This window comes from Myotis nattereri (genome assembly GCF_964212035.1).
Source record: "Myotis nattereri genome assembly, chromosome: 4".
Classification (NCBI taxonomy): domain Eukaryota; kingdom Metazoa; phylum Chordata; class Mammalia; order Chiroptera; family Vespertilionidae; genus Myotis; species Myotis nattereri.
Genome location: NC_138079.1, coordinates 95,701,982 through 95,725,481, shown reverse-complemented (window position 1 = coordinate 95,725,481; position 23,500 = coordinate 95,701,982). Strand labels below are relative to the sequence as shown.

At 49.3% G+C, this 23,500-nt stretch overlaps 1 protein-coding gene across 1 annotated transcript; it reads left to right on the top strand.

The window, feature by feature from the left end:
* Window positions 1-95: 95 nt before the first annotated feature.
* Window positions 96-23,317, top strand: PMM2 (phosphomannomutase 2). Its single transcript, XM_081089081.1, has 8 exons — window positions 96-168; window positions 7,739-7,850; window positions 10,431-10,507; window positions 11,406-11,497; window positions 14,880-14,979; window positions 15,090-15,165; window positions 16,339-16,454; window positions 22,065-23,317. The coding sequence occupies exons 1-8, from the start codon at window positions 103-105 to the stop codon at window positions 22,164-22,166; spliced, it is 741 nt and encodes a 246-aa protein (XP_080945207.1). The 5' UTR covers window positions 96-102; the 3' UTR covers window positions 22,167-23,317.
* Window positions 23,318-23,500: the final 183 nt, after the last annotated feature.

The following is a 23,500-nucleotide window of genomic DNA, read 5'->3' as shown; positions in this document are numbered from 1 at the left end:
TCCTCCCGGCGTGCCCTGCAGCACGGAGGCTGGGCCCGGAAGCCCGGGGCAGAGCTCCAGGTGCTGACGCTCCACGTCAGCTGCCGTCTAGGATCCGGAGACATGGCTGCGCCGGGCCCCGCGCTCTGCCTCTTCGATGTGGACGGGACCCTGACGGCCCCGCGGCAGGTAGGCGGCGCCCTGCGGGCTGGAGGCGGCGGGTGCAGGGTCTCCCGCGGTCCCCGGACGGGGCCAGCGACCACCCAGGGTGGGCACCGAGGGGCGGCGGAGGACCGCCCACCTGCTGCAGGGATGAGGCGGAAGCCTCAGGGCGCTTGGAGAGGGGATGAGAGGGAGAAACTTGTCTCCGGGTGGGAAATGCAGCCCTGGACGCGCCGTAAGCCCTCGGTTTGGACCAGCGTGCTGCCCCCCGACGGCGATGTGCCTCCTCATCCTGTCACCTGTGGGACGTGCCCCGCACCCTGATGTGGAAAACAGGTTCCTCGGCCAAACCGGCCGAGCAGAGTCTCCGCTTCTCCTGACGCCTGTGCCTTTAAGCTCGGAGCCTCAGCATCTGTGTTTAATGGGGACTTACCTGTGCCTTAGGGGGGTTGTGAGGGTCGAATGAAATCAAGTAAGTTCATGAAAGTACCTTTGCTTACAGTTAGCTCTGTTGAGTAATAGTCCGTGTCGGCCAGCACCATCACCCCCTTCTCCAGCCCCTGCAGTGGGTCTTGGGTGATCAAAGAGCCCTAGATGGGCCCAGCCGGTGTGGCTCAGTGGTTGCGCGTCGGCCTATGAACCAGGAGGTTACAGTTGGATTTCCGGTCAGGGCCCACGCCTGGATTTCAGGCTCTATCCCGGGTTGTGGGTGGGTGGGTGGGGTTGTGAAGGAGGCAGCCGATCAGTGATTCTCTTTCATCCTTGATGTTTTGCTCTCTCCCTTTCCCTTCCTCTCTGAAATCAATAAAAATATTTTTTAAAAAAGAGGGAGAGACCTAGATTGTTACAGGCTGCCTGTTGCGAACCTCCCTGGACTGTGGAAACTTGCCTCCCGCTTGCAGATTTTGCTACTATGGGCACAGACAGGATCCACGTTTGTGATGCAGCTCCCTCTGACCTCCTCCTTCTCCTCCTCCTCCTCCTGCAAACGGATCACCCAGCACCAGCCGATCCACTTGAGGCCCAGATGGCTTCCCTGTCTCCAAGTCCTGTCGCTGATTTTGGCCAGGTGGTAGCAGTGGTGGCTTCAGAATTCCACATCAAGTGTGTGTGGCCTCACACATGTCGTTCTACCTTTCCGAGCCCCATGCTCCCTGTGCCTAGTGAAGACACCCAGCTGCAGGTTCTCCAGAGGCCCCTTTGGACTCTGAGATCAGAGATTGGCCCGCACTTGTGGGTTGTTAAAAGCCCCTAGTGGTCTGGAGCCGAGGCTAGCCACTCATTGTTTGTCAAGAGTCTGAGAGCAAATACTCTTGTCTTCGCTGACCATATGGTTTGTAGTAACTGCCCAACTTTAATGCAGAAGCAGCCTAGACCATATGTAGACACAGCGTGGCTCGTGTTCCAGTAAAACTTTATTACAAAATCACACAGCTGCTCAGTGGGGTCCATTGGCTGTAATTGTCTGCAGTGGTCGGCAAACTGCGGCTCGGCAAACCGCGGATCGCGAGCCACATGCGGCTCTTTGGACCCTTGAGTGTGGCTCTTCCACAAAATATCGACTTCTGCACATGGGCCACGAAGTTTCAATTGCACTGTACATGCAGCCCGCACCTGATATTTTGTGGAAGAGCCACACTCAAGGGGCCAAAGAGCCACACGTGGCTCGCGAACCTCGGTTTGCCGATCACGGGTCTAGGATTTACATCCTAAGCCTTTTTACACACTATGTTTGCATGCTCTCAACCTTTATCCTAAATAGAATAGTTGTTACTATGCTTTTTTTAATAAAAACATTTTTTTTTTTGAGAGAGAGAGGAAGGGATGAGGGGAGAGAGAGAAACATCAATCAGCTGCCTTCTACATAAACCCCCGACATTGGATCAAGCCCACAACCTGGGCATGTGCCCCGACTGGGACTCGAACAGCATCCTTTCAGTACACGAGACAACACTCAGCCAATGGAGCCACACTGGCCAGGGCTACTGTCCTTTTAAATATAAGGAAACCGAGACTCAAGATCATCTTGATGGTGAAAACGGTGAAGTGATTATAGTTACAGGGTAGTCACAGAAATGTAAAGTACAGCTTCAGGAATAATAGTTAATAATATTGTAATAACTATGACTGGTACCATATGATTGAATGAAACTTGTTGGAGGAATCACCTCATAAATTATATAAATGACTAAGCACTGTGCTGGGCACCTGGAACTAATATATATACAATATTGAATGTGAATTGTAATTGAAAAATAAAAATTTTAATACAAAAAAAGAGATTGTCTTGATTTCACACAGCAGATCTGGTACCAGTCTCTGAGCTTCAGAGCTTTGTATTTGCTAAATTTACCATTTTCCGCCATTTTTCTAAGGTAGAACCGACGTGCCATTCAGGAAAGTGCTTTTGATTATCTCAGAAGGAATCAGGTTATATAAGCATAAAGTATGAAATGGCAACCAGGCAACCCACATTGGAAGCATGATATTCCTTGCAGTGACCATAAATCAGTTTAATACTCAAAAAAATTGTAATTTAAAAAATAATTGTTTCTATGTGCTGGGTACTCTAGGTAAAAAATAAGAAAATTTTAGTAACAGATCTATTCATTATCCAACTTTTTCCTTCCTCAATAAATGCATTCACACGTTGATAAGCACAAGGAAGTAGAAGAATGGGTTATCTTTTCTTGGAGCTGCTGAAACAGGATATGATTTAAACAGGTAAACTCTAGTTAGAATGGAGTCCAGAGCTTTGCACATTTCACTGTTTTAGTAGAATTTTGTTGTTCTGAGTACTTTCCTAAGAAATGCCATTTCATCTAAAAACAGTTGAGATTTGCCCGGCCAGGGTTGAGCATCAACCTATGAACCAGGAAGTCAAGGTTTGATTCCTGGTCAGGGCATATTCCTGGATTACAGGCTGGATTCCCAGTATAGGGCATGCAGGAAGCAACTGATCAATGATTCTTTCATCATTGATGTTTTTATCTCCCTCTCCCTTCCTCTCTGAAATCAATAAAAATATGTTTAATTAAAAAATAAAAACAGTTGAGACTTAGAACAAAAGCCTGCAAAAGAAGGGGGGCTTAAATTTGGGTGAATTGTTTTCCAACTTTCTGTCATGAGAAATTTAAAATATACTGAACCACTGGAAAAGTAGTACATAGAACAGCCAAATCCCCACCACTTAATTTCAACAGTAATTGACATTACCTTCATTTTCTTTTATTTTTTAATTTTTGCTGCACCATTTCCTAGGCTGCAGTAATCATAGTACTTCACCCCTAAAATTTGAGCTTGCATCTCTAGAGGACAGAACATCTATCGTAACCACAGTAAGAAATCACACCTAAGAAAACTCACCAATTCCCTAGTAGTGCTTAGTCCAGGGGTGGGGAACCTTTTGTCTGCTAAGGGCCATTTGGATATTTATAACATCATTTGCGGACCATACAAAATTATCAACTTAAAAATTAGCCTGCTATATTTGATCAAACATTTGATTAACTCACCCCTAATGCCTTGGCAGGGCCAGACCAAATGATTTCAAGGGCCTTATATGGTTCGAGGGCCAGACGTTCCCCACCCCTGCCCTAGTCCAAGGGTTGGCAAACTTTTTTTGTAAAAGGCCAGGTAGTAAATAGTTGCGGCTTAATACATACATACATACATACATACATACATAAATAGTTGAGGCTTTGTGCAGGCCATGTGGTCTCTGTCACAACTACTCAACTCTTGTTGTTGCCACAGACACTACATAAATGGGTAGACGCTGACATAGCTGTTCCAGTCAGACCTTCCAGAAAAACAGGCAATGGCTCATTGTGGCCCATGGTTCCCATTTTGTCAACACTTCCGTTCCATTCACTTTTCCTTAATTGTCCCAAAAGAGTCTTTTTTCCCCAGAAGGTGAGTTTTTAACATTTTTCCACCTTAATTTCAAGCTTTTGGATCTTGTTCTATGTTTTATTTTGTCTAGGGTGATGGATAAAGAGTTCCTCGTAATTAGCAACACAGCATTATTTGGTAACATCACAATAATTTTGCTCTAAAGATCTGTCCTGCCCTACATGGTTTGGCTCAGTGGATAGAGTGTTGGCCTGAGGACTGAAGGGTCCTGGGTTCAATTCCAGTAAGGGGCACATGCCTGGTTGCGGGCTCGATCCCCAGTGGTGTGCAGGAGGCAGCCAATCAATGACCCTCTCTCATCATTGATATTTCTTTCCTCTCTGAAATCAATAAAAATATATTTAAATACACACACACACACACACACACACACACACACTCTAGAGGCCCAGGTGCACAACATTCATGCACTGGGAGTAGGGCATCCCTCAGCCCGGCCTGCACCCTCTCACAGTTCAGGACCCCTCAAGGGATGGCCAACTGCCAGCGTAGGCCCGCTCCTCACAGGAAGCGGGACTAAGCTGGCAGTCGGACATCCCCCGAGGGGCTCTTAGTGCTGCTGCAGAGGCGGGAGAGGCTCCCACCACCACCACTGCGCTCACCAGCCGTGAGCCCTGCTTCTGGCTGAGTGGTGCTCCCCCTGTGGGAGCGCACTGACCACCAGGGTGCAGCTCCTGCGTTGAGTGTCTGCCCCCTGGTGCTCAGTGTGCATCATAGCAACTGGTCGTTCCGCCATTCAGTCAGTTTGCATATTAGCCTTTTATTATATAAGACTAGAGGCCCAGTGCATGAAAATGAGTGGAGGGGGTCCCTCAGCCCAGCCTGCCCCCTCTCACAGTCCAGGAGCCCTTACGGGTGGGAGGCGACGGCCCTGGGTGCCTGGGCAGCCAACATCCGAGGCTTGCCTGTGCCTTGGGCCGGCCCCGGGTGGCTGGGGGGCTGAGGGGACTGGGGGACTCCAGAGGCAGGCGCATGGAGTGGCCGGGTCCGCCTGGGGGTGGGTGGGGCCTTGCCACACCTGCTGCTCCAGCAGGGCTGAGGGGACTGGGTGCCGCCATATTTGAGGGCGTGCATATCCCTCCTTATTGGCTGTGGGCACTGCCATCTTTGAGGGCAGGGCAGTCAATTAGCATATTCCCACCTTATTGGCTGTAGGTGCTGCCATTTTTTAGGGTGGGGCAGTCAATTAGCATATTTCCTTTTTATTGGCTGTGGGTGCCACCATCTTTGCAATGGTGCAAGGGTCAATTAGCATATTTCCTCTTTATTAGATAAGAGATATATATACACACACAGTTTTTTAAAGATCTGTCCTGCAGCGGGATGTGGTTTAGATGCTCTGTTGTGGTCACAAGCAGCTTTATCTTATTTCCTGGTAAAAAATATTGGCTGCCACTTGGAAGTGAAAAGGCACCTTTTACAACCCATTCACATTGCAGAACAGGTCTTATGGCTGACCACAATACCATTTAGCTCATCAATGTGTACAAGGCTTCTGTTTGAAGATGGAAGTATTGATGCTGCTGTCATTATTAATATTGCATGTTTAATATTTTGCAATCAAAGTCTTCCCCACTTCCTCCCATTCTGACGTCAAAACTGAGCAATCCACTTGAGGGCCTCAGGGACTCCTTTCATGGTCATTGACTCATTGATGCTGCTATTGCAGTTCTAGATTTTTGTCTGCTAGGTCAAGATTCCACTGGAAGATGGAAAAAAGATTGCAATTCATTTAAGCCCTTCTGTACAATTCTGTTTGATTAATCATATGTATGTATTATAAAAAAATTGTTTTAAGAAAAAGAGGATTTAGCTCTAAATGTTTATATACTGAAGTTGACTTAAGTGGTTTGTTTTTAATTTCTTATAACTATGTTTGAAAGATATTCCATGTAAGTGTTACTGGACGGGACTGGGCCTGGAGTGGGTCTGCCTGGGGTGGCCAGTAGTGTGTGGTTTCTTGACTTCATGCAGGAAAGATTTAGCAAACACATCCAAGTGATTTTGAGAGTATGTTTATTAAAGCTGGGACAGTGAAACAGGAAGGGCTTAGGATAGAAGAGGCAACAGAAGAGAGTGCTGCTTTGGCTTTTAGAAATGTTCTAGGAAAGAAGTGGGCCACGCTGGGCTGCAGGAACTCACTAAGAAGTAAAAGTCACAGCAACAGAAGGGAGTCAAGGTGGGGCTGCTAGCTCACTGGGAAGTCAGAGAAAATGGGGCCTTGGACACAGGTTCAGGGGGTAAGCCTGGATGAGCTGCTGCTGCCCACTGCTCCCCTAGTTGCAGTCTTGTGGGCACCCTTAGAGTTTAGAAGAAAGAGAGCAGAGATACATGCCTAAGGGAGAAAGGCGTGGGTCCCTTGTCTTGAGACTTTTTATCTTTCTTTTGCTGGAATCTTTAGGGGAGGGTCTTAACAGAATATTCATTAGTTTCCCAGGTGTGTCCTTCAATATGTTGATTCATCAAAATGTGGTATAAAGGGGTCAAGGTTATTTCCAGGTTATGTTCATTTTTTAAAAATGTCATAGAAGAGGGGCCAGGACTGAGACCAGTCTGCCCCCCAGGACAGTCTGGAATGTGTAAACCATTTGTTCTTAAGTATCCTTGGTTAGAGAAGATAAAACCCTGTGATTCATTGCTCAAATCAGTTGGCCTTGTTTAATTATTTTGTCTCAGTTCCCCTTATTCCACCTGGCAAGGAATTTCCCTAGCTTCTTACTATCCTGCCTCATACATGTACCATTAAGATTACTAAAAGTAATGATGTAAGACTTTTAAAAAAATGTGTTTTTATTGATTTCAGAGAGGGAGAGAGAGAGAAACAGCAGGGATGAGAGAGAATCATTAATAGGCTGCCTCCTGCACACCCCTTCCTGGAGATTGAGCCTGCACTCCGTGCACATACCCTAACCGAATATTGAACTGTGATTTCCTGGTTCATAGGTCGACACTCAACCACTTAGCCACACTGGCCAGGTGATATCAGACTTTTAAAAATTCATTATGATTTGTGTTCATACAGGGATATCTTTTCATCGTAGTTTATAATTTCTCTTGAACTAGCACAGTTTGGGATTTAACAAGTATAAACTATTACCATTGAAACCACTGTTTATAGATATGAGCATTTCTTGTAGGAAAGACTAAAAAAATCTAGTTATCTTTTAGGGGTGTTTTTTTTTTGTATAATTATAATAAACCAAATCCAAACTTCCTCTGTAATCTGATTATGTTATTTTGTTTTAAAGTCAACAACTTAAATCCATAAATATAGCATTTGAAAGGAAGTACTGGATCTGTGTGTGGCATGGAATGAGCACCACATGAAAACACGTCACTGCAAAAGCCTTAGATTGAGTCCACTTGTGTTTCAAAAAATGAGACCTACTTATATATGTATATGCATGTAGCCAAGTATATAAATGCGTAGAAAATAACTGAACAGTACACACAGCTGTTAATATATTGTGTGTTTTAAATGAGGTAAAAATGAGTAAAATTTAACAAGTTTTTTTCTGGTAAAAAGTTGATGTCTCCAAATTATAGATGAAATATTTGGACTTGTCTACGGACCTAGAAATGAAATTGGCATGTATGCAAGTAAAGGTTCTATTATCCTTTCAATTTTAGTCTCTTGATTACTTTATGGCTCATAAATTGTATTTTCCTTTGTGAAATGCAGAAAATTACCAAAGAAATGGATGACTTTCTACAAAAATTGAGGCAGAAGGTCAAAATCGGAGTGGTAGGCGGCTCAGACTTTGAGAAAGTGCAGGAGCAGCTGGGAAATGATGGTGAGTTATACATTGCTAATTACATTTTTGATAAAAGAGTAACTTCTTATGACAATATTGAAACCCGTAGCCATGGAGTATCATAACGAACCCTGAACCCTCATCCCTGATTCCTTGTTGGGGGAACATGCTCTCTGTCTTTGTTTTCCCGTTTTTCATCCTGTAAATAAATTTCTGGAGTTGCTGATGGAGCACTTGGTATGCAAATTCATGGGTAGATTCATCTGAGTCTTTGCCTGTCATACTTCTTGTCCCATCCACTGCCCTGTAGCCTCAGCTCAGGCCCTGTCTCCTGACTGTCCTCACCCAGCTGTGAGGTGCCCTCTGGGTCTAGGGGCTTCCTCTCTGTTGCCCTAACTCAGGGTTCCCCAGAGTTCCCTTAGTCATGAGTCAGCCAGACTCCTCCCCCACCTACTGAACCACAATCCCCAGCACAGGACCCCAGGAAGCTGGCGATTCTTATGGGCTTTCACTTCCAGTGACTCAGTAGGTCTGCAGTCTGGGGAGAAGTATTTTAGCAGCTACCCAAGAGCTTCTAATGCCCAGCCTGCTGCTGTAGCACTCCCTGATTATTGGAAACTGTCTGGTTATAAATTTGTCTTGAAGACTAGGGCTGTGGATTATTCATCTCGTAGCCCCAAGGCCTCCCGGTGCCTGGCCTATAAGAAAGAGTGGGTGGAAAGGTAGATGAATTGATCATTCTTTTCATCACTGTTGACGTTTTTATAACCAAGCGGAGTTCCATCCACTCATCGCTGCAGATATACCCAATTGCTCTGACACGGGTGCAGGGAAAGAAATTGGTGTTTATTGTATAGCACTACACAGGGGGACCAGGCAGCTTGTGCTGGAAAATCTGAATTCCCGATGGTTTACAGACAAGAGGTTTTATAGAGCAGAAATCATGAGTAATCGTGAGTAAAGAGTCCAGGGTGGTTGGCTGTGTCGATGGTCAGTTCTTACGCAAGCTTCAGCACTCTGACTTATTAAGCTCCTGGTGGCATCCTGTCTGGGTCTTGAACAGGGGAGGTCTGTAAGACATCTTGGGGTTGTGAGTCAGTGACATGATCTTAAGAGCAGAAAGAAAAGAACAGAGCTGTACATTTCATGCTTAACAGGTTATATTCTTCTGTTATCTTTTATTTAATTGATTTTAGAGCGATGAACGGAGAAAGAGAGAGAGAGAAACAGGGATGTGAGAAACATCGATTGGTTGCCTCCCGTACATGCCCTGACTGGGATCAGACTCAAAACCTAGGCATGTGTCCTGACCAGGAATTGAACCCGCAATCTTTCGGTTTACGGGATGACATTCCAACTAACTGAGCCTCCCAGCCAGGGCCCTTCTCTGTTATCTTAAGCAGACATATATACATTTTGCAACTTGCTTTACAGGCAGGCTACAGGCCCTAGGACATGAATACATTCCAGTGCAGCTATGACTCTTAAGAAGAGCTGATTTCATAACTAACTAAAGCTACATTCTAATATATCTAATCTGCTATGATTTGGCCCAGACAATTCTCTGTCGTGGGGCTGTCCTGTGCACTGCAGATGTTTAGCAGAATCCCTGGCTCTGCCCACTTGATGCCGGTAGCACCCTCACCCCCAGTGTAACAATCTAAATGTCCCCAGACATTCCCAAATGTCCCCTAGAGACAAAGTCACCTCCAGCTGAGAACCACTGTTCTAGATGTAATACCTACCGTCCAAACCTGAGCAGGCTGTGTTTCCTGGACCAATAGAGAGCAATCTCTGTATTCCTTTTAAACTCTCTGTTCCCTGTACCTTAATTTTCCTCCTAGGTGCTCTGCTTAGAAACACTAAACAACATAGTAAGCACATTAAGCCTGGAAACTGTGCTACCTGGTCCCGATTGCCCTTTCTGCCTCTAGTCATATATTTACCCACAGGCTCAGGGGTGTTGTGTCAGTGTAGGACAGCGTCCGTACTTTTCAGTGAGTCAAAACAACAGAATCAAAACATTCACAAGCCAAAAGGAAGTTAGGGCCCACCTGTGTCAGAATCACCTGGGGAGTTCATTAAAATACCCCAGCCCTGGGCCTAGGAATCCGCATTTTAACAGCACTTAACGTTTGAGAATTCATTTCGATTTGGGTGTGTAGAGTCTCCAAATCTGACTACATATAAGAACCACCTAAAGAGCTTTCTTTTTTAATCCGATTTTTAGCCTGGCCCCGGCAGAGTCTGACTCAGAAAGCAGAGCCTAGAAGTCTGCACAGTTGCATCGTGTTGGTGATGCTAATTCCCAGGAGGTTTGGGAGCCGCCGTTGGCTCCCATCTTCCTTTACAGACAGGCTGACGGCAGAGGCATGACATGGCCCATCACCGAGTCTCCCATCTCCAGCCTAGTGATCATATTTTAAATATGTAATGAAGAGCCTTAAAAAAATAAACTTAATGGAGCTTTTTCTCACTCTCCCAGTCTGTGGAGATGAGGTGTTCTTTCAGAGCCCACACTGGAGTTCAGCAGTTTTATTGGTGATACGTGTTAGTCAAGACATAGAAACACAAGTTCCCATTCATTGCATTCTGAGTTTTCTTTTGTTTTGGTTGCAGTGGTTGAAAAGTATGATTATGTGTTTCCAGAAAATGGCTTGGTGGCGTACAAAGATGGGAAATTCTTGTGTAAACAGGTGGGTTCTTGAGTATCCAACTACTGAACCGCTGTCTACTACTAGTGAAATGTTTTCCAAAAAGGTATTTGACATGCCACCTCTGGGGATGAGGAACAGGGTGGGAATGAATCTTCGCCCTGTATATTTTTACATTTGGAATGTTGAATCATGGAACTGTTACATATTCTAAATTGTTATCTATATTTTTAGAATTGTTTTTTAAGGACACTTAATCTAATATTTCTGTTGTGATAGCAGAGGCTGGGTCAAATGGCGTCACTACAAGCGTATTAAGAAGTACTATGTACTTAATATTCTTGTCAGTATTAAGATCATTCTGTTCAAATACAATATCTGAGAAAGCCACAGTGGAACAAATATATTTTGTGTATTTTGATTGAATAAAAGCAGCACCAATAAACTCTATGAGCCTTCCATGAAGCATTTGAAAGATAATGAATACAGAAATCTTGACTAAGGAAGCAAAACATGCTTTTGACTGAGCCCTTTCCGGTTTGCCTGAAGGCAGTGATGGCGAACCTTTTGAGCTCGGTGTGTCAGCATTTTGAAAAACCCTAACTTAACTCTGGTGCCGTGTCACATATAGAAATTTTTTGATATTTGCAACCATAGTAAAACAAAGATTTATATTTTTGATATTTATTTTATATATTTAAATGCCATTTAACAAAGAAAAATCAACCAAAAAAATGAGTTCGCGTGTCACCTCTGACACGGGTGTCATAGGTTCGCCATCACTGCCCTAGGGTCTCAACCAGAGAACAAAGGGAAAGAAGGGGAAAGGTGGTGGAGGCGTCATCCTCGCTGCCCGGGTGACCCTGACTGACAGTGGCTGACGATCATTTTAAAAGTGCCTCCCACTGGTCAAGTAACTCCAGTGTCTTCTTTATCGTAGAGTATTCAAGGTCACTTGGGTGAGGCCCTAATCCAAGACTTAATCAACTACTGTCTCAGCTACATTGCAAAAATTCAGCTCCCGAAGAAGAGGTGAGTTTGCTTTTCGCAGAGGCTGCCAGGAATGTGGAGGGACGGCATTGGGTGGGTTGGTGCTCTTTTAAGAATCCCTGAAACGCTTCTGTAAAGCCAGGGGTAGAAGAATGAGTATGCAAATAATGGCACGTCCACTTGATGGAAATTGAAAGAACATGCTTTCAGAGGTGACCGGGTAGGGGAAATGCCTGTGAGTCAGCAATGTGGAAAAGCAACATAAACCCCAGGCCGGGAAGTCTCAAACTGGAGGCCCGCAGAGCAAAGCCCACACAGCCAAGTTTGCTTGGCCCACGGTTCAACCATACCTGAATTAGCTGCGAGCATCTAAAACTCTGATTTCACATGTTGGAATGTCTGGATTTCAGGCTTTTGCTGCACCTGGAGACCCGACAACTGGATGCCCACATAGCAGCACTCCCCTGCCCCCGCCGCCAGTCTTTCACAGGCCACTTCTCCCATCTTTCTGACTTCTGCAGGCATTGGGTTTAGGGACCTACCTCTTGGATTCTGTTATCTCAATTCCCATTTTTATTTATTTTAACTTTTAAATATTTATTGTTTTCAGAGAGGAAGGGAGAGGGGGAGAGAGATGGAAACATCAATGATGAGAGAGAATCATTGATCAGCTGCCTCTGAGCACCCCACACTGGGGATCACACTCCCCACACTGGAGATCGAGCCGGCAACCAAGGCATGTGCCCTGACTGGGAATTGAATTGTGACCTTCTGGTTCATAGGTCGACGCTCAACCACTGAGCCACACCAGCTGGGCAAATAACAATCATGTACATACATGCCTACAGTTAAAAGATTGACAGGAAATGGACACTTGTTCACAGTGGCTGTATCGTGGTGGTGAAGGTACCGGTGATTTCTTTGAAAGACTTTTCATTTTCTTTTCCGTGTTCAGCACTTTATATGTGACACCTTAATGATCAGAGGGAGAAACATTTTTAAATGGCATTTAAACTTCAGAGCAATACTGCAGTTTGGTTTCTCCTCACCTGAGGATATTTTTTCCATTGATTTTTAAAGAGAGTGGAAGGGAGGGGTGAGACAGAGGGAGAGAAACATCAATAGGAGAGAGACACATTGATTGCCTGCCTCCCGCACAGACCTCCACCTGGGCTGGGGCTGAAGCCTGCAACCAAGGTACGTGCCCTTGACCGGAATTGAATCCGAGACCCTTCAGTCTGCAGGCCATTTCTCTATCCACTGAGCCAAACTGGCTCGGGCAGCAATGCTGCACTTTGAAGACTAGCAGAATTGATGGGACAGGTGCCCCTGCTCAGCACCTCCACTGAGAGAGAAGGGGCTTCCCTTTCCACAAGAGTCTCATAGGATGAGACAGGCTGGACCCAGCTTGCAGCTGGGTAAGGGCACATGGGCATCCATTATCCTGCTCTGTCTACTTTTGTGTATATTAGAAATTCTCCATAGTAAAAAGTAAAACTGCATCTTACATCACAGGCCAGCTCAGTCTTTCCGTTAAGCATTAAGGAAGGATAAAAAAGGCAAGCAGAATCCTGTCCTGACAGGTGTCACCTCAGGAGGGAGGTCCGTGTGCGGAGCAGCAGTTCTGAATTAGCGTGACATGGTTGCTGAGTTCAAGAGGCAGAACTGAGACCCAGCTTGATCGGCCTTTGCCCACATTTCTCAGCAGTACTAGCTGTCGCAGTAAGACTTCGGTGCGGAGTTGAATGCTAGGCAAACCGCCTAAATCCTGATATTTAGGACAGAAGGCTTTCTAAGATGTATCGGCTTCCCTTCGTGCCATGGGAATGAGAGCAATACTGTCCCTGAGTTGGGGAAAATTAATTGAGCTCTTTTTCTGACAGTTTAGTACCCGCAGCCCTAGGGTCGCCCTGGGAATGGTCCCCAGGCCCCCACCCCCCGGTGTACATGTGGAAGGTGTAGGGGACACGGCTGGTCTGCACCAACTCCGGGACCCCCGGGGGAGGGCATGGGGGGAGGGTTAAAGTATCCCAGGTGCACTGCAAGGTAGGCACAGCCGGGGAAAGGAGCTGGGGTCGCAGTGTACTGTGAGTACTCACTGCTTCCCAGTATGCAGATGACTTCTGCATAAACAGGAACATGTGGTTTTCACAAGACCCTTCAGAGGTAACCAGAGTGGGTGCCAGTAGCCCCTTTCTGAGGCTAGAGAGGGCCCAGAGTCGCCCAGCCCAGTAAGAGGGGCCTTGGCCTTGCACAGGGTCCTCGCTCTGCATGCGGCCTGTGTCCTCAGCATTTACAGGTGGTGCTGGCTGGACATCGGGGCTGTGGGGCGGGGATAGCAGAAGGTCCAGGGAGAAGGAGTCGGCCTCACAGGCGTCCCTGCTAGAACCGGAAAACACTTCAGAGAACACCGTCTGTAAACAAAACACTTCGGTCTCATTTGTCAGAATAAATAGCTTACAGGTTACTTGAGTTTTTAAGAAACTCTTTTTGAAATTCAAACTGGAAACATGGTGGGGAAAAGTGCTTTTCTAAGAAACCCCTTCATTTGAGGTAACTTAAAAAGGGTCAGGCTGTTCTCATTTTCTGTCAGGTCAACCTGTCAGAAACAGCCCACCAGTGGGTGACGAGTTTCCTCAGTTCCTGGGAGCTCGTGGGTGACCCTCAGAGCCTTTTCCTGGGCCACGTTGCTTGGTAAAGCAGTGACTTCAGGAGGTCCCTGGCCGAGTTGTCTGGAACATACATTTTCAAACTCCTCAGGGAACTTGGAGAGCTGGTCATCATTTGTATTGACTTTTAGACTCTCTGCCCAATGCCAGCCCTACTGAACAGAAGAAAATGGGAGTTTAGGATTTCTGTAGCCACATCAAAATAGAAAAAACAAAGGAACAGGTGAAATTAATTTGTGTTTCATTTAGTCCCATATATTCAAACTACACTTATTTTAACTAGAGAACATAAATCATTATTATTGATGATTACACTCCTTTTCTTACTAAAACTTTGAAATCGAATCTCAGTTCAGATGAGCGGAATTTCCAGGCTGATAGCCGCACGTGGCTTGTGGCTGCCAGGAGGCCCCGCCCAGCGGAGTTGGATCACACCAGCCTCTGCCTTTTGGAATCGCCCAGCTTTTCAGCCCGTCTGTCCATCTAGAACAGCCGTGGGCAAACTACGGCCCGCGGGCCGCATCCGGCCCGTTTGAAATGAATAAAACTAAAAAAAAAAAGGACCGTACCCTTTTATGTAATGATGTTTACTTTGAATTTATATTAGTTCACACAAACACTCCATCCATGCTTTTGTTCCGGCCCTCCAGTCCAGTTTAAGAACCCATTGTGGCCCTCGGGTCAAAAAGTTTGCCCACCCCTGATCTAGAATGTTGCCCGAATGGGTAATGTATCTCTGTCCCCTTCCTCTCCAGGGGCACTTTCATCGAATTCCGGAACGGGATGTTAAATGTGTCTCCTATTGGACGAAACTGCAGCCAAGAGGAACGCATTGAATTCTACGAGCTTGATAAAGTGAGTGTTTCTGGAGCGTCCTGGGTCTGGGAAGGTAAGAGGTGCCACGTTCTGGCCACACTTACAGTGTGCAACATAGTAGACAGCCGGTGTCTTTTTGTTTTTCCCAGAAAGAAAACATACGACAGAAATTTGTAGCAGATCTGCAGAAAGAGTTTGCAGGAAAAGGCCTCACGTTTTCCATAGGTATTGTATGTTCAGGCTTTGCCGGGAGTGTGTGGTGGGCAGGTGCGTGCCTGAAGTTGGACTGTGCCGTCTGCAGGGGGGCAGGACTTCAGGAGCAGTCCATCTGTAGGAGAAACCCACCCCCTGTGTGATGGGCCGGGCAGAGACTTGCCCTGCTAGGTAATGGCCTCCAGCTGCTGGGCTGGGCTCTAAGTTCTTACCCAGCAGGCGCCCTCCTCCCTGCATTTCTCCTCCTGGTCAGAGATAAGAGCATCTTGCATATTAATGAAGAGAAAGAACTTGCCCTCACACCTTCGGGCAGCCAGGCACGTTAGTGAGCTCCACAGCAGAGAAGGGATGGGAGCCTCTTCGGTACATTAGACTGAATTAGACGTCAGCTCGGTTGGTTCTGTAAATGAAGAAACTGAGGCCCAGAAAGGAAAGGCTTTATTCACGACGATGGACCAAGCACACGGCCGTTTCTGGTGGCTGATGCACTCCTTCCCACGCTCATGTCTCAGGCTTGTTTTTTTGGTAGAATAAGCCTGTCAAATGCTTCAGGCAAGCCGATCTCCCCCGTCAGTGCCGATCTCTCCTGTCAGTGCCGATGAGTCATTACTCAAAGCCCTCTCATTTACTAGCGCTAATGAATGTGCGGGTTGTGGGGAGACGGACTGCAGGGGGAGTATGCGTAATAGATGAGTGCGTGGGCTTTTAAGCATTGCCGAACTGTGAGATGAACACTGTTCTGATACAGCTTTGAAAGGGTTTTTGTTGCGGTGAAAGCTGCCTGTAAATCCCCTCCCCTGTGATTTTCATTGTCCTGCAAGACGAGCAGGATGCAGCCGCGTCCAGGCATTCTCCACGAGGAGCTGAGGAGCTGAGCGAGTGGGAGCTGGAGGTCAGCACCACTGAATGGGGCTCTTACCAGATCTCCCCCAGCATGCTTCACTCGCTGACAGAGCAGCTAAATGCAGTGCCCCCTCGCTCTGAGGGGTCCTCTGGGTCCCACTTTCAGGTTTTAGGTGGGATAATGTGGGAAAAACACATAAGGTGGAATGAACCTCTAGAACCTAGCTCTAAAGGAGTGTAAGCAGCAGGCTCGAGGATCCAGTCCATTGCACACTCCTTCCAGTGACACGTCGTTAGCCTCCCTTTCACCCTCAGCTTGTGTGTCCCCTCCCCACTTGGCAGGAGGCCAGATCAGCATCGATGTCTTTCCTCATGGATGGGACAAGAGGTACTGCCTGGGACACGTGGAAAAGGACGGCTATAAGACCATTTATTTCTTTGGAGACAAAACCATGCCAGTGAGTATGGAAGTGTTTTTGCGGTTTCATTGTTTGGTTTGGGCTTGAAGGGAAGAAATGGACAAATGGGCTTTTTCCCTTCACCCACACATTCCCCACCGGCCCAGCTCAAGCTGAGGGAAGCTTCTGTCCTCCAGAAGGGTGTGATTAGGGTGGTTAAGGCCCCCTCCCCTCCCTGCTCGTACACCTGACACCTCAGTGGAGGTAAGAAGCCAGTGAGCCTACGGTTTGGCTTTTGAATTAAATATTGCCCTCCAGTGCCTCCCAGAACACCTGACCCAGGGCTGCTGTCAAATCCTCTTTGCATTGCAGAGCCCTTGTCATTCTTTTTCCTCCGCTTTTTGTTTCCCAGAGGCATTCATTTAGTTCCAAATGATAGGAGACAAGGAGTCTCTTGAGTCTGGAATTTGGGGGGGGGGGTGCAGTCCTGAGCATCACACACAGGGTACAGGAGCCCCCACCCCCCAGGGGTGGACTGACTCTAAGCTGGAACTGGGAGCAGAGCCCGGTGTTGAAGGGCAGCGCCAGGAGGAGGAGTCCCTGGCGGGCATTTCCCTGGAGCCCTCTGGCAGCCGAGCAAGGCTCTCCTCAGGACAGGCGGGTGCCAGGACATTGTCACCGTGAGGCCCGAGGGAGGCTCAGCGCCAGGGGTTCCTGCCCAGTCTCAGGCTCAGCGTCTCCCTTTAAATTCCTCCTGCCCTTTGTGCCCTTCCGTGGTTACCTTGCCATCGGGCGTCCTGGGCCGTACTGCACTCAGCAGGTGCATCATAAATGCTGCATAGGGAGTTTTTTAGCCCTTCACTCTCTGGTCCCCTCCAGAATTCTTGCTTCATTCAGCTAAGATCTATCCCAGGTGGCCCTGCCTTTCAACATGAAAGGCACTTCTGGATACAGAGTTTCGTGTCCTTTCTGAATTATGAAATGGAGATTCAGAAAGGGTAAGTAACTTGCCCGAGCTGGGAGCACCAGAACAAACTCCCTGCTCTTTCAAGAGCGTGCTTTCCCGTCAGCAAACCCTCTCCAGCGAGTGAGAAAGGTTCTAGTTCCCAAAGGAACGCCCTTCTTTTCAGGAGGCGTATCAGCCAGCCTTTCCCTACTGACAGAACCAGTTTCTAGTCACATCCCGCACCCAGCACTCCGGACGCAGCGGTGCTTTCAGGACCGCTTTGGGAGAAGGTAGCTGATGCAGTGACCCCGAGGCCTCGGAACGGCTAGGAGCTTCTTCAGTCCTCCCACGGGCGCCGTCTGCTGCCGGCTGAGGGCAGCTATCGGACAGGAGAGAACACCTTTCTGTGAGGAGGGGTTCTGTGCGCTCCAGGTTCCTCAGCTGGGACTTTGCACAATGCAGCCTGGTTCTTGAGCAAGTCAGAAAGTGACTTCCCTTGGGAATTCTTCATTTGTGAATTCGTTTCCTAGTCTTTTTAACCACTACATTGTCACACATCAATTCTGTTTTTCTAAATCTTGCCTGCTTTTAAGAAATGATACTATTTTTAATGTTTTTATTGATTTCAGAGAGAGGAAGGGAGAGGGAAAGATAGAAACATCAATGATAAGAGAGAATCATCATCAGCTGCCTCCTGCATGCCCCCTACAGGGGATCAAGCCCGCAAACCCGGGCGTGTGCCCTGACCAGGAATCGAATGGTGACCTCCTGGTTCATGGGTTGATGCTCAACCACTGAGCCACACAGGCCAGGGTAAAAATGGATATTATTCCATAGAGGGCCCCCCACCCTCCTTCTTAAGTCATATGCATTCATTGTAGAAAATGAGGAAAGTATGGAGAAGAAAGAATAAGTCACCTGTCGTCACAGCTGATGTGCCTCCCGGGCTTTCCTCTCTGCACAGACATGATCGCACATGTGGGACTCCTGCATGTTCATTGTTTACTTCCTGCTTTTGTTCTCAAACCATATTTTATTCCCCCCACGTTAGTGAGTCAGCTCTGCAAACAAGATGTTAGTGGCCATATAACATTCTGTCATGAGCGTAGTTCATTCACCCGTTTCCCTAGGAGAGGCGGCTTCTTGCTGTTGTAACCAACACTGGTCAGTGCTCCCACATCATTCTTTGCCGTCAGCTCTGTTCCTCTTGTCAGTGGTTTCCTGGAAATGGGAGTGAACAGTCCAGCATCTCAGCCTTTTAACAACATGTCGATTCTTAAGACTTTGGGCACAGAGCTGTCAAATACTAGCTTTAAATGCTGTTCACATTCGGGGATAGACACTTTGAAAGCTGTTTTCTCTCTGTGTATCAAGGCAGATGTTTTTGCAGCTTCCAGGGAAGTGGCACCTGAGCTAAGAAGCCATTTCCCTGCCGAGCACCCCAGGCTCAGACCTGCCTGCGAGTCCTCTCCCGAGACAGCCTCTGACGGACCGGTGCTGCACCAAGCGTGCCGCTGCTTTCAGCACCTCCAGAGAGCAGAGTAAAGGAGGAGGCCTGGGCCTTGCTTTTCTGAGTACCTGTCAGCTATGAAACCCCTCACCCTTCCCACCAGTCACAGACCAGGATCTGAAAACCCAGCTCTGAGTTCCGCTTTCGGCCGGGGGAGACCTGGTTTGCCTCAGGAAGGAGATGGCCAGGCACGAAAGATGCGCCCCGAACTGCTCTGCCTGGCGTTCCAGGGCTGCAGCTCACCGGCACACACTGCGAAGCAGCCACATGCTGCCGGCAGGCAGCACGCCCTCGAATTCCCCTTTCCTCCGCGTGCCCTGGTGGGCCGCCCAGCAGTGGTCCCAGGACACCGGGCACCTTCCAGCACTTACTGGCAGCTCAGCTCTTAGGACATCCTGGGCCTCGAGAGCCCGTAGCTTTTATTCCTTATTGAGGTGCTTGTACAGCCCCTGCAGTGACTGCCCCCTCAGCGCTCCGCTCTGTGCCCACGACAACTAGACGTTTGACAGATGCTAGTTAAACTGACCTGAGGTCGGCGTCCACGGGCAGCAGGAGTGTGACCTGCAGGCGACGGAGTCTGTCCGCCCGCAGGAGTGTCGCTTCCTCTTAACACGGTTTCCTCTTGGCCTCCAGTGTCAGGATAATCGGGGTTCACTTCTGCAACAGTGTGTGCAGAACTGGGGTGCGATGGGGACTGAGCCTGCTCAGCCCCTCCCCCCGCTGTCTGAACCCTGCAGACACCGCCTTAGGCTTCACCGCCTGGCCCGGCCAGGTGGGGATTTAAATATTCATGGACGGTTTCTCTGAGCGAAGGCCTCTCCTTGGGGCCCGTCATTCACTCTAACAAGGTGATCGCTGCCGTTATTCATCCCTTTGCCCCTTCACTCCCTTTATCTTCTCTCAGGAACCGGTTTTGTTTGGATCCTGGAAGCTGAGCTTCCACAGCCCGAGCCACTCTGTCTGAGGCCTCACTGCTCCAGAGGGGCCCTCGCAGCTCAGTGCTTTGGCTCTGCTGCTGCCTCCCTCGACTCTGGTTTGCAAGCTCTGTGTAGCCACCGCGCAGAGGAGGCCGGCCCCTGGCTGGAGGGAGGATGGTAGAGGTTGGTGGGGTTTGTGGTGCAGATGCTTCGCTGCCCTCTGAAAGCAAGCGGAGCTAAAAGGGATCCAGCAGCCCGGCCCAGCTGAGGGAGGTTTTGATTCTCGAGACCCGGCTTCCGTGGGTGAATTACACAGTAGCTCCCAGCCCCATCCCGGCAGGACCAGGGGAGACTCATGCAAATTAGGCATCTGCCAGGCACACATCTGTCCCCAAATGTGACATCCTCTCCAGGGAGGGGCAGGCACAGCGGTGAGCCCTCCTTCCTTCAGCGGTCACCCTGGCTGGCGGCTGGGAGCTCCTGGCTCCACTCTGCTTCCGTCCTTACCCCATTCCCAGAAAGATCTTGCTGTAGGCGAGCCTCATTGTGGCCTGGAGTGCCGCTTTCTGGTGGCTTCCCAGGTCTCAGGTCCTGACCATGGTCTTCAGACCCTCCGGGGCCTGGCCCTGCCTGGCAGGTTCTGAGAGATGAGCTGCCTTCCCCGTAGGGAGCCGGTCACGCGCTTGTCCCTTCCCTCCCTCCAGGCCTCTACTCAACGGCCCCTCCCTGGTCACTCCAGGTTCCCTTCTCCTCTGTTCTTTGCAGCTCCTTCCCATGTCCAGGAGCTGGGAGGCAGCCCTTGTGTCGTTTTGTGGGTTTGTTGTCACCCTGTATCTCCAGTTGCTGAAAACATCCAGGCAGGGAGCAGCTGGGTGAGAGGTGACTACTGACTGCCCCCTCCTGAGTCTGTGGCACTGGCTTCTTCCGGACGCTGCGGGAGTTTGTTTCCCCTTTGAACGTAGTCCTCTGTGGTGGTGTGTACCTGCCAGGCCACTTCTGAGAGAAATCTGGCTTTTCTAAAGTCAGAGGAATTACCAGAAGTGGTTCCACAGCTACTTGTTTAGGCAGCGGATAAAGGGCCTCTGGGTGACCAGACGCCCGCAGGCTCCCGGTTGCACTGGGAAAGGGCATTCATGGCACAAGGTCAGGGCCTCCTGACATGGCCCCTCCACCCAGCACACCTTGGGCCCGGCCGCGGCCCCTCCAGAAATCGTGAACTCACTTCCCCTGGGAAAGTGTCTGCTTGGGGCTGGTTAATCTTCAGGTGAGAGAGCAGGAGTGATTTCATGGGTCAGTCAGCCCTTTCAATGTCAGGTTTTCCGACAGACTCTTTATGAGAAAAACCCATGTTCTCAGCCGCTATTTTCGTTGTATGAAAACTAATTGATTTTTCTCAAGATTTGGAGTTAGATTGCTTATCCAGTTTTATGAGGAGAGCTGTCCCCCCACAGCGCTGGGCAGGATGCCCGATTCATTCACCTGAGACAGCGGGACTGGGACCCACAGTCACAGCGCCCCGCCCTCCTCCCCCGCAGCAGCGTGTCAGGTCCTCCCAGGTCCGGGCCCTCAACTCTGGAGTGTAGTGCCCCAGATAAAACACTGTGAACACCCAGACAGCCGGACAGGGGCTGCTGCTGGTTCTGCCACAGAGATTGCTTTCCGGCGCCTTACCCAGATCCCATGGTCTCATCAGCTACCCCCCAGCGCTGCGGGAGATGCCACCACTCCCCACTTTCCAGGTGGGGAGTTGCCCAAAGAACCCCCCTCATCAGTGGTAGAACCAGGATCTAATCCAGGCCATGTGGCTCAGACAGCCACATGGGGCTGTTTCCAGTTAAATGAATCAAATTCTGTTCCTCTGTCCGCTAGCCATATGGCGAGTGCTCCATAGTCACGTGTGGCACATGGCTTCCGTCAGCTCGGAGACAGGCGTGTCCATCACAAGAAACCTGAGAGCAGGGGCTCTGGCTGTGGCTGCCCCGCTTCTGTGGCTCGTTAGGCCCAGGTGCGGGGGGAACAGGTCGATGGCACTGAGCATCCTGTCACCTGCCGAGCCTGCTTGTTTATAGAATAAGCCTTCGGTCTTCACAAGAACACCACGAGCTCACCGGCATAATTACCGTTCCCGCTGAGTCACAGTTCAGGAGAAGGTGACACCCTTTCTCAGCGTGACTGTCTCTGTTTCCAGAGGAACGAGGTAACCGAGGAAACCCTCCCTGCCCGTCCAATGGCAGGTTCCTCCTTCCTCTGCTAGCCCTGGCCCCAGGCAATGGCTGTGTCCGCTTCTGTCTCCGCAGGGTGGGAACGACCATGAGATCTTCACGGACCAGAGGACTGTGGGCTACACCGTGGTGGCCCCCGAGGACACGCGCAGGATCTGTGAAGAGCTCTTCTCCTAACGCCCCGTGGGAGGGCAGGAAGGCCCAGCTACAAGCCCGAGAGGATCTCCCTATGGCCAACCCCAGGTCCCTCCCTCCCATGCCCACGGACATTTACAACCGTCCAGCCCAGGACAGACACGTAAAAACACTTCCTGAAATGAAGCACCTGCTAGTGCCGGCTTGGTAGGAGCCTTGAGACCAGGGCACTGTGGTCATCAGCGGTACTAAGCTAAGTGACCTCTGAACTCTTGTGTTCCCACCTCACTTCCTGGTTGAGGGCCACAGACCTCAGCGTGGCCTGTGGACGACTGGCCGGGCAAGTGACAGCTGACCCGACGGAGTTTGCACTCCGCTGGCCTGGTTCACAGGTTAGCTCAGATCCCCTATAGTGAGGGGCTGGGTTCTCTAACCATCGACTTGGGAGACAGTTGTCCCAGCAGCCCTTCCCCAGGGGCCAGCTCTGAGCCCAGGTTCAGAGAGACTAACGGGTGTCACCCTTCACCAAAGAACCTTCTGCCTCGCCTCCCAGGGGCCTGATTTGCCTGGTTTCTCAGGCATCAGGTGAAAGCCACGATAATTAACAGGGCAGAAGCTGCCCTGTTTCTCTGCAAACCTTTGAATAAATAAGCACGGGAACCCTGGCCCTCACCCTGATTCCAGCCTCGGGGCTGGGACAGCCTTGGTTGGGCCTGGGCCCTCACCCCCTCCCTCCCAGGTTCTGCAGGTTCCTCATGGAACTGGAAGGCCCCTCCAGGCCCTGGTCCAAAACAGGGTGGAGACGGCTTGCCCAGGCAACGGTTAACATCGATTCCCAGCCTCTGGAAACGTAGGGACCCACAGCCCTCCACAGATTGGTACAAGGGCCCTAAGCCGGCTTCAGTCCACAGCGTGACCTCTGCTGGGGCCCCACCAACCTGAATCCATGCGCTTTGCACCCCCCACCTTCCCACCCCCACCAGGTGCTTTCATCACAGAAGGGCCTGGCTTCCCCCCAGAGCTGTCCCCAGGCTTCTCAGCTCTGGACAGTCTGCCCCCCCACCACACAGCTGACGTTTTTAGCGGTTCCCAGGACATGCCATCGGTGGCATCTTGTCGAAGTGTTTTGCAAATGTACTGTAATGACCTTTCAAGGTGACGAATAGCAAATTAAAGTGATTGTATTGTTTCCTATTTCTCTGATTATTTTTTATGTCAACCTGTTTGCTCTTCAGTCAGATGGGATACAGTCCCTACCACATAGGTAACTTAATTTCAGTAAAGCCCATTGAATGGTGGGTGTGAGCTATCACTAACTCAGGCAACCCGGTAAGCAGGACTTAGCCCGACTGTATAGATGAGGATGAGTGAAACCA

Coding starts and splice junctions, on each gene's coding strand:
- PMM2 (XM_081089081.1), top strand. CDS start 103: ATGGCTGCGCCGGGCCCCGCGCTCTGCCTCTTCGATGTGGACGGGACC. Junction 169..7,738: donor CCCTGACGGCCCCGCGGCAG/GTAGGCGGCGCC, acceptor TGTGAAATGCAG/AAAATTACCAAAGAAATGGA. Junction 11,498..14,879: donor ATTCAGCTCCCGAAGAAGAG/GTGAGTTTGCTT, acceptor CTTCCTCTCCAG/GGGCACTTTCATCGAATTCC.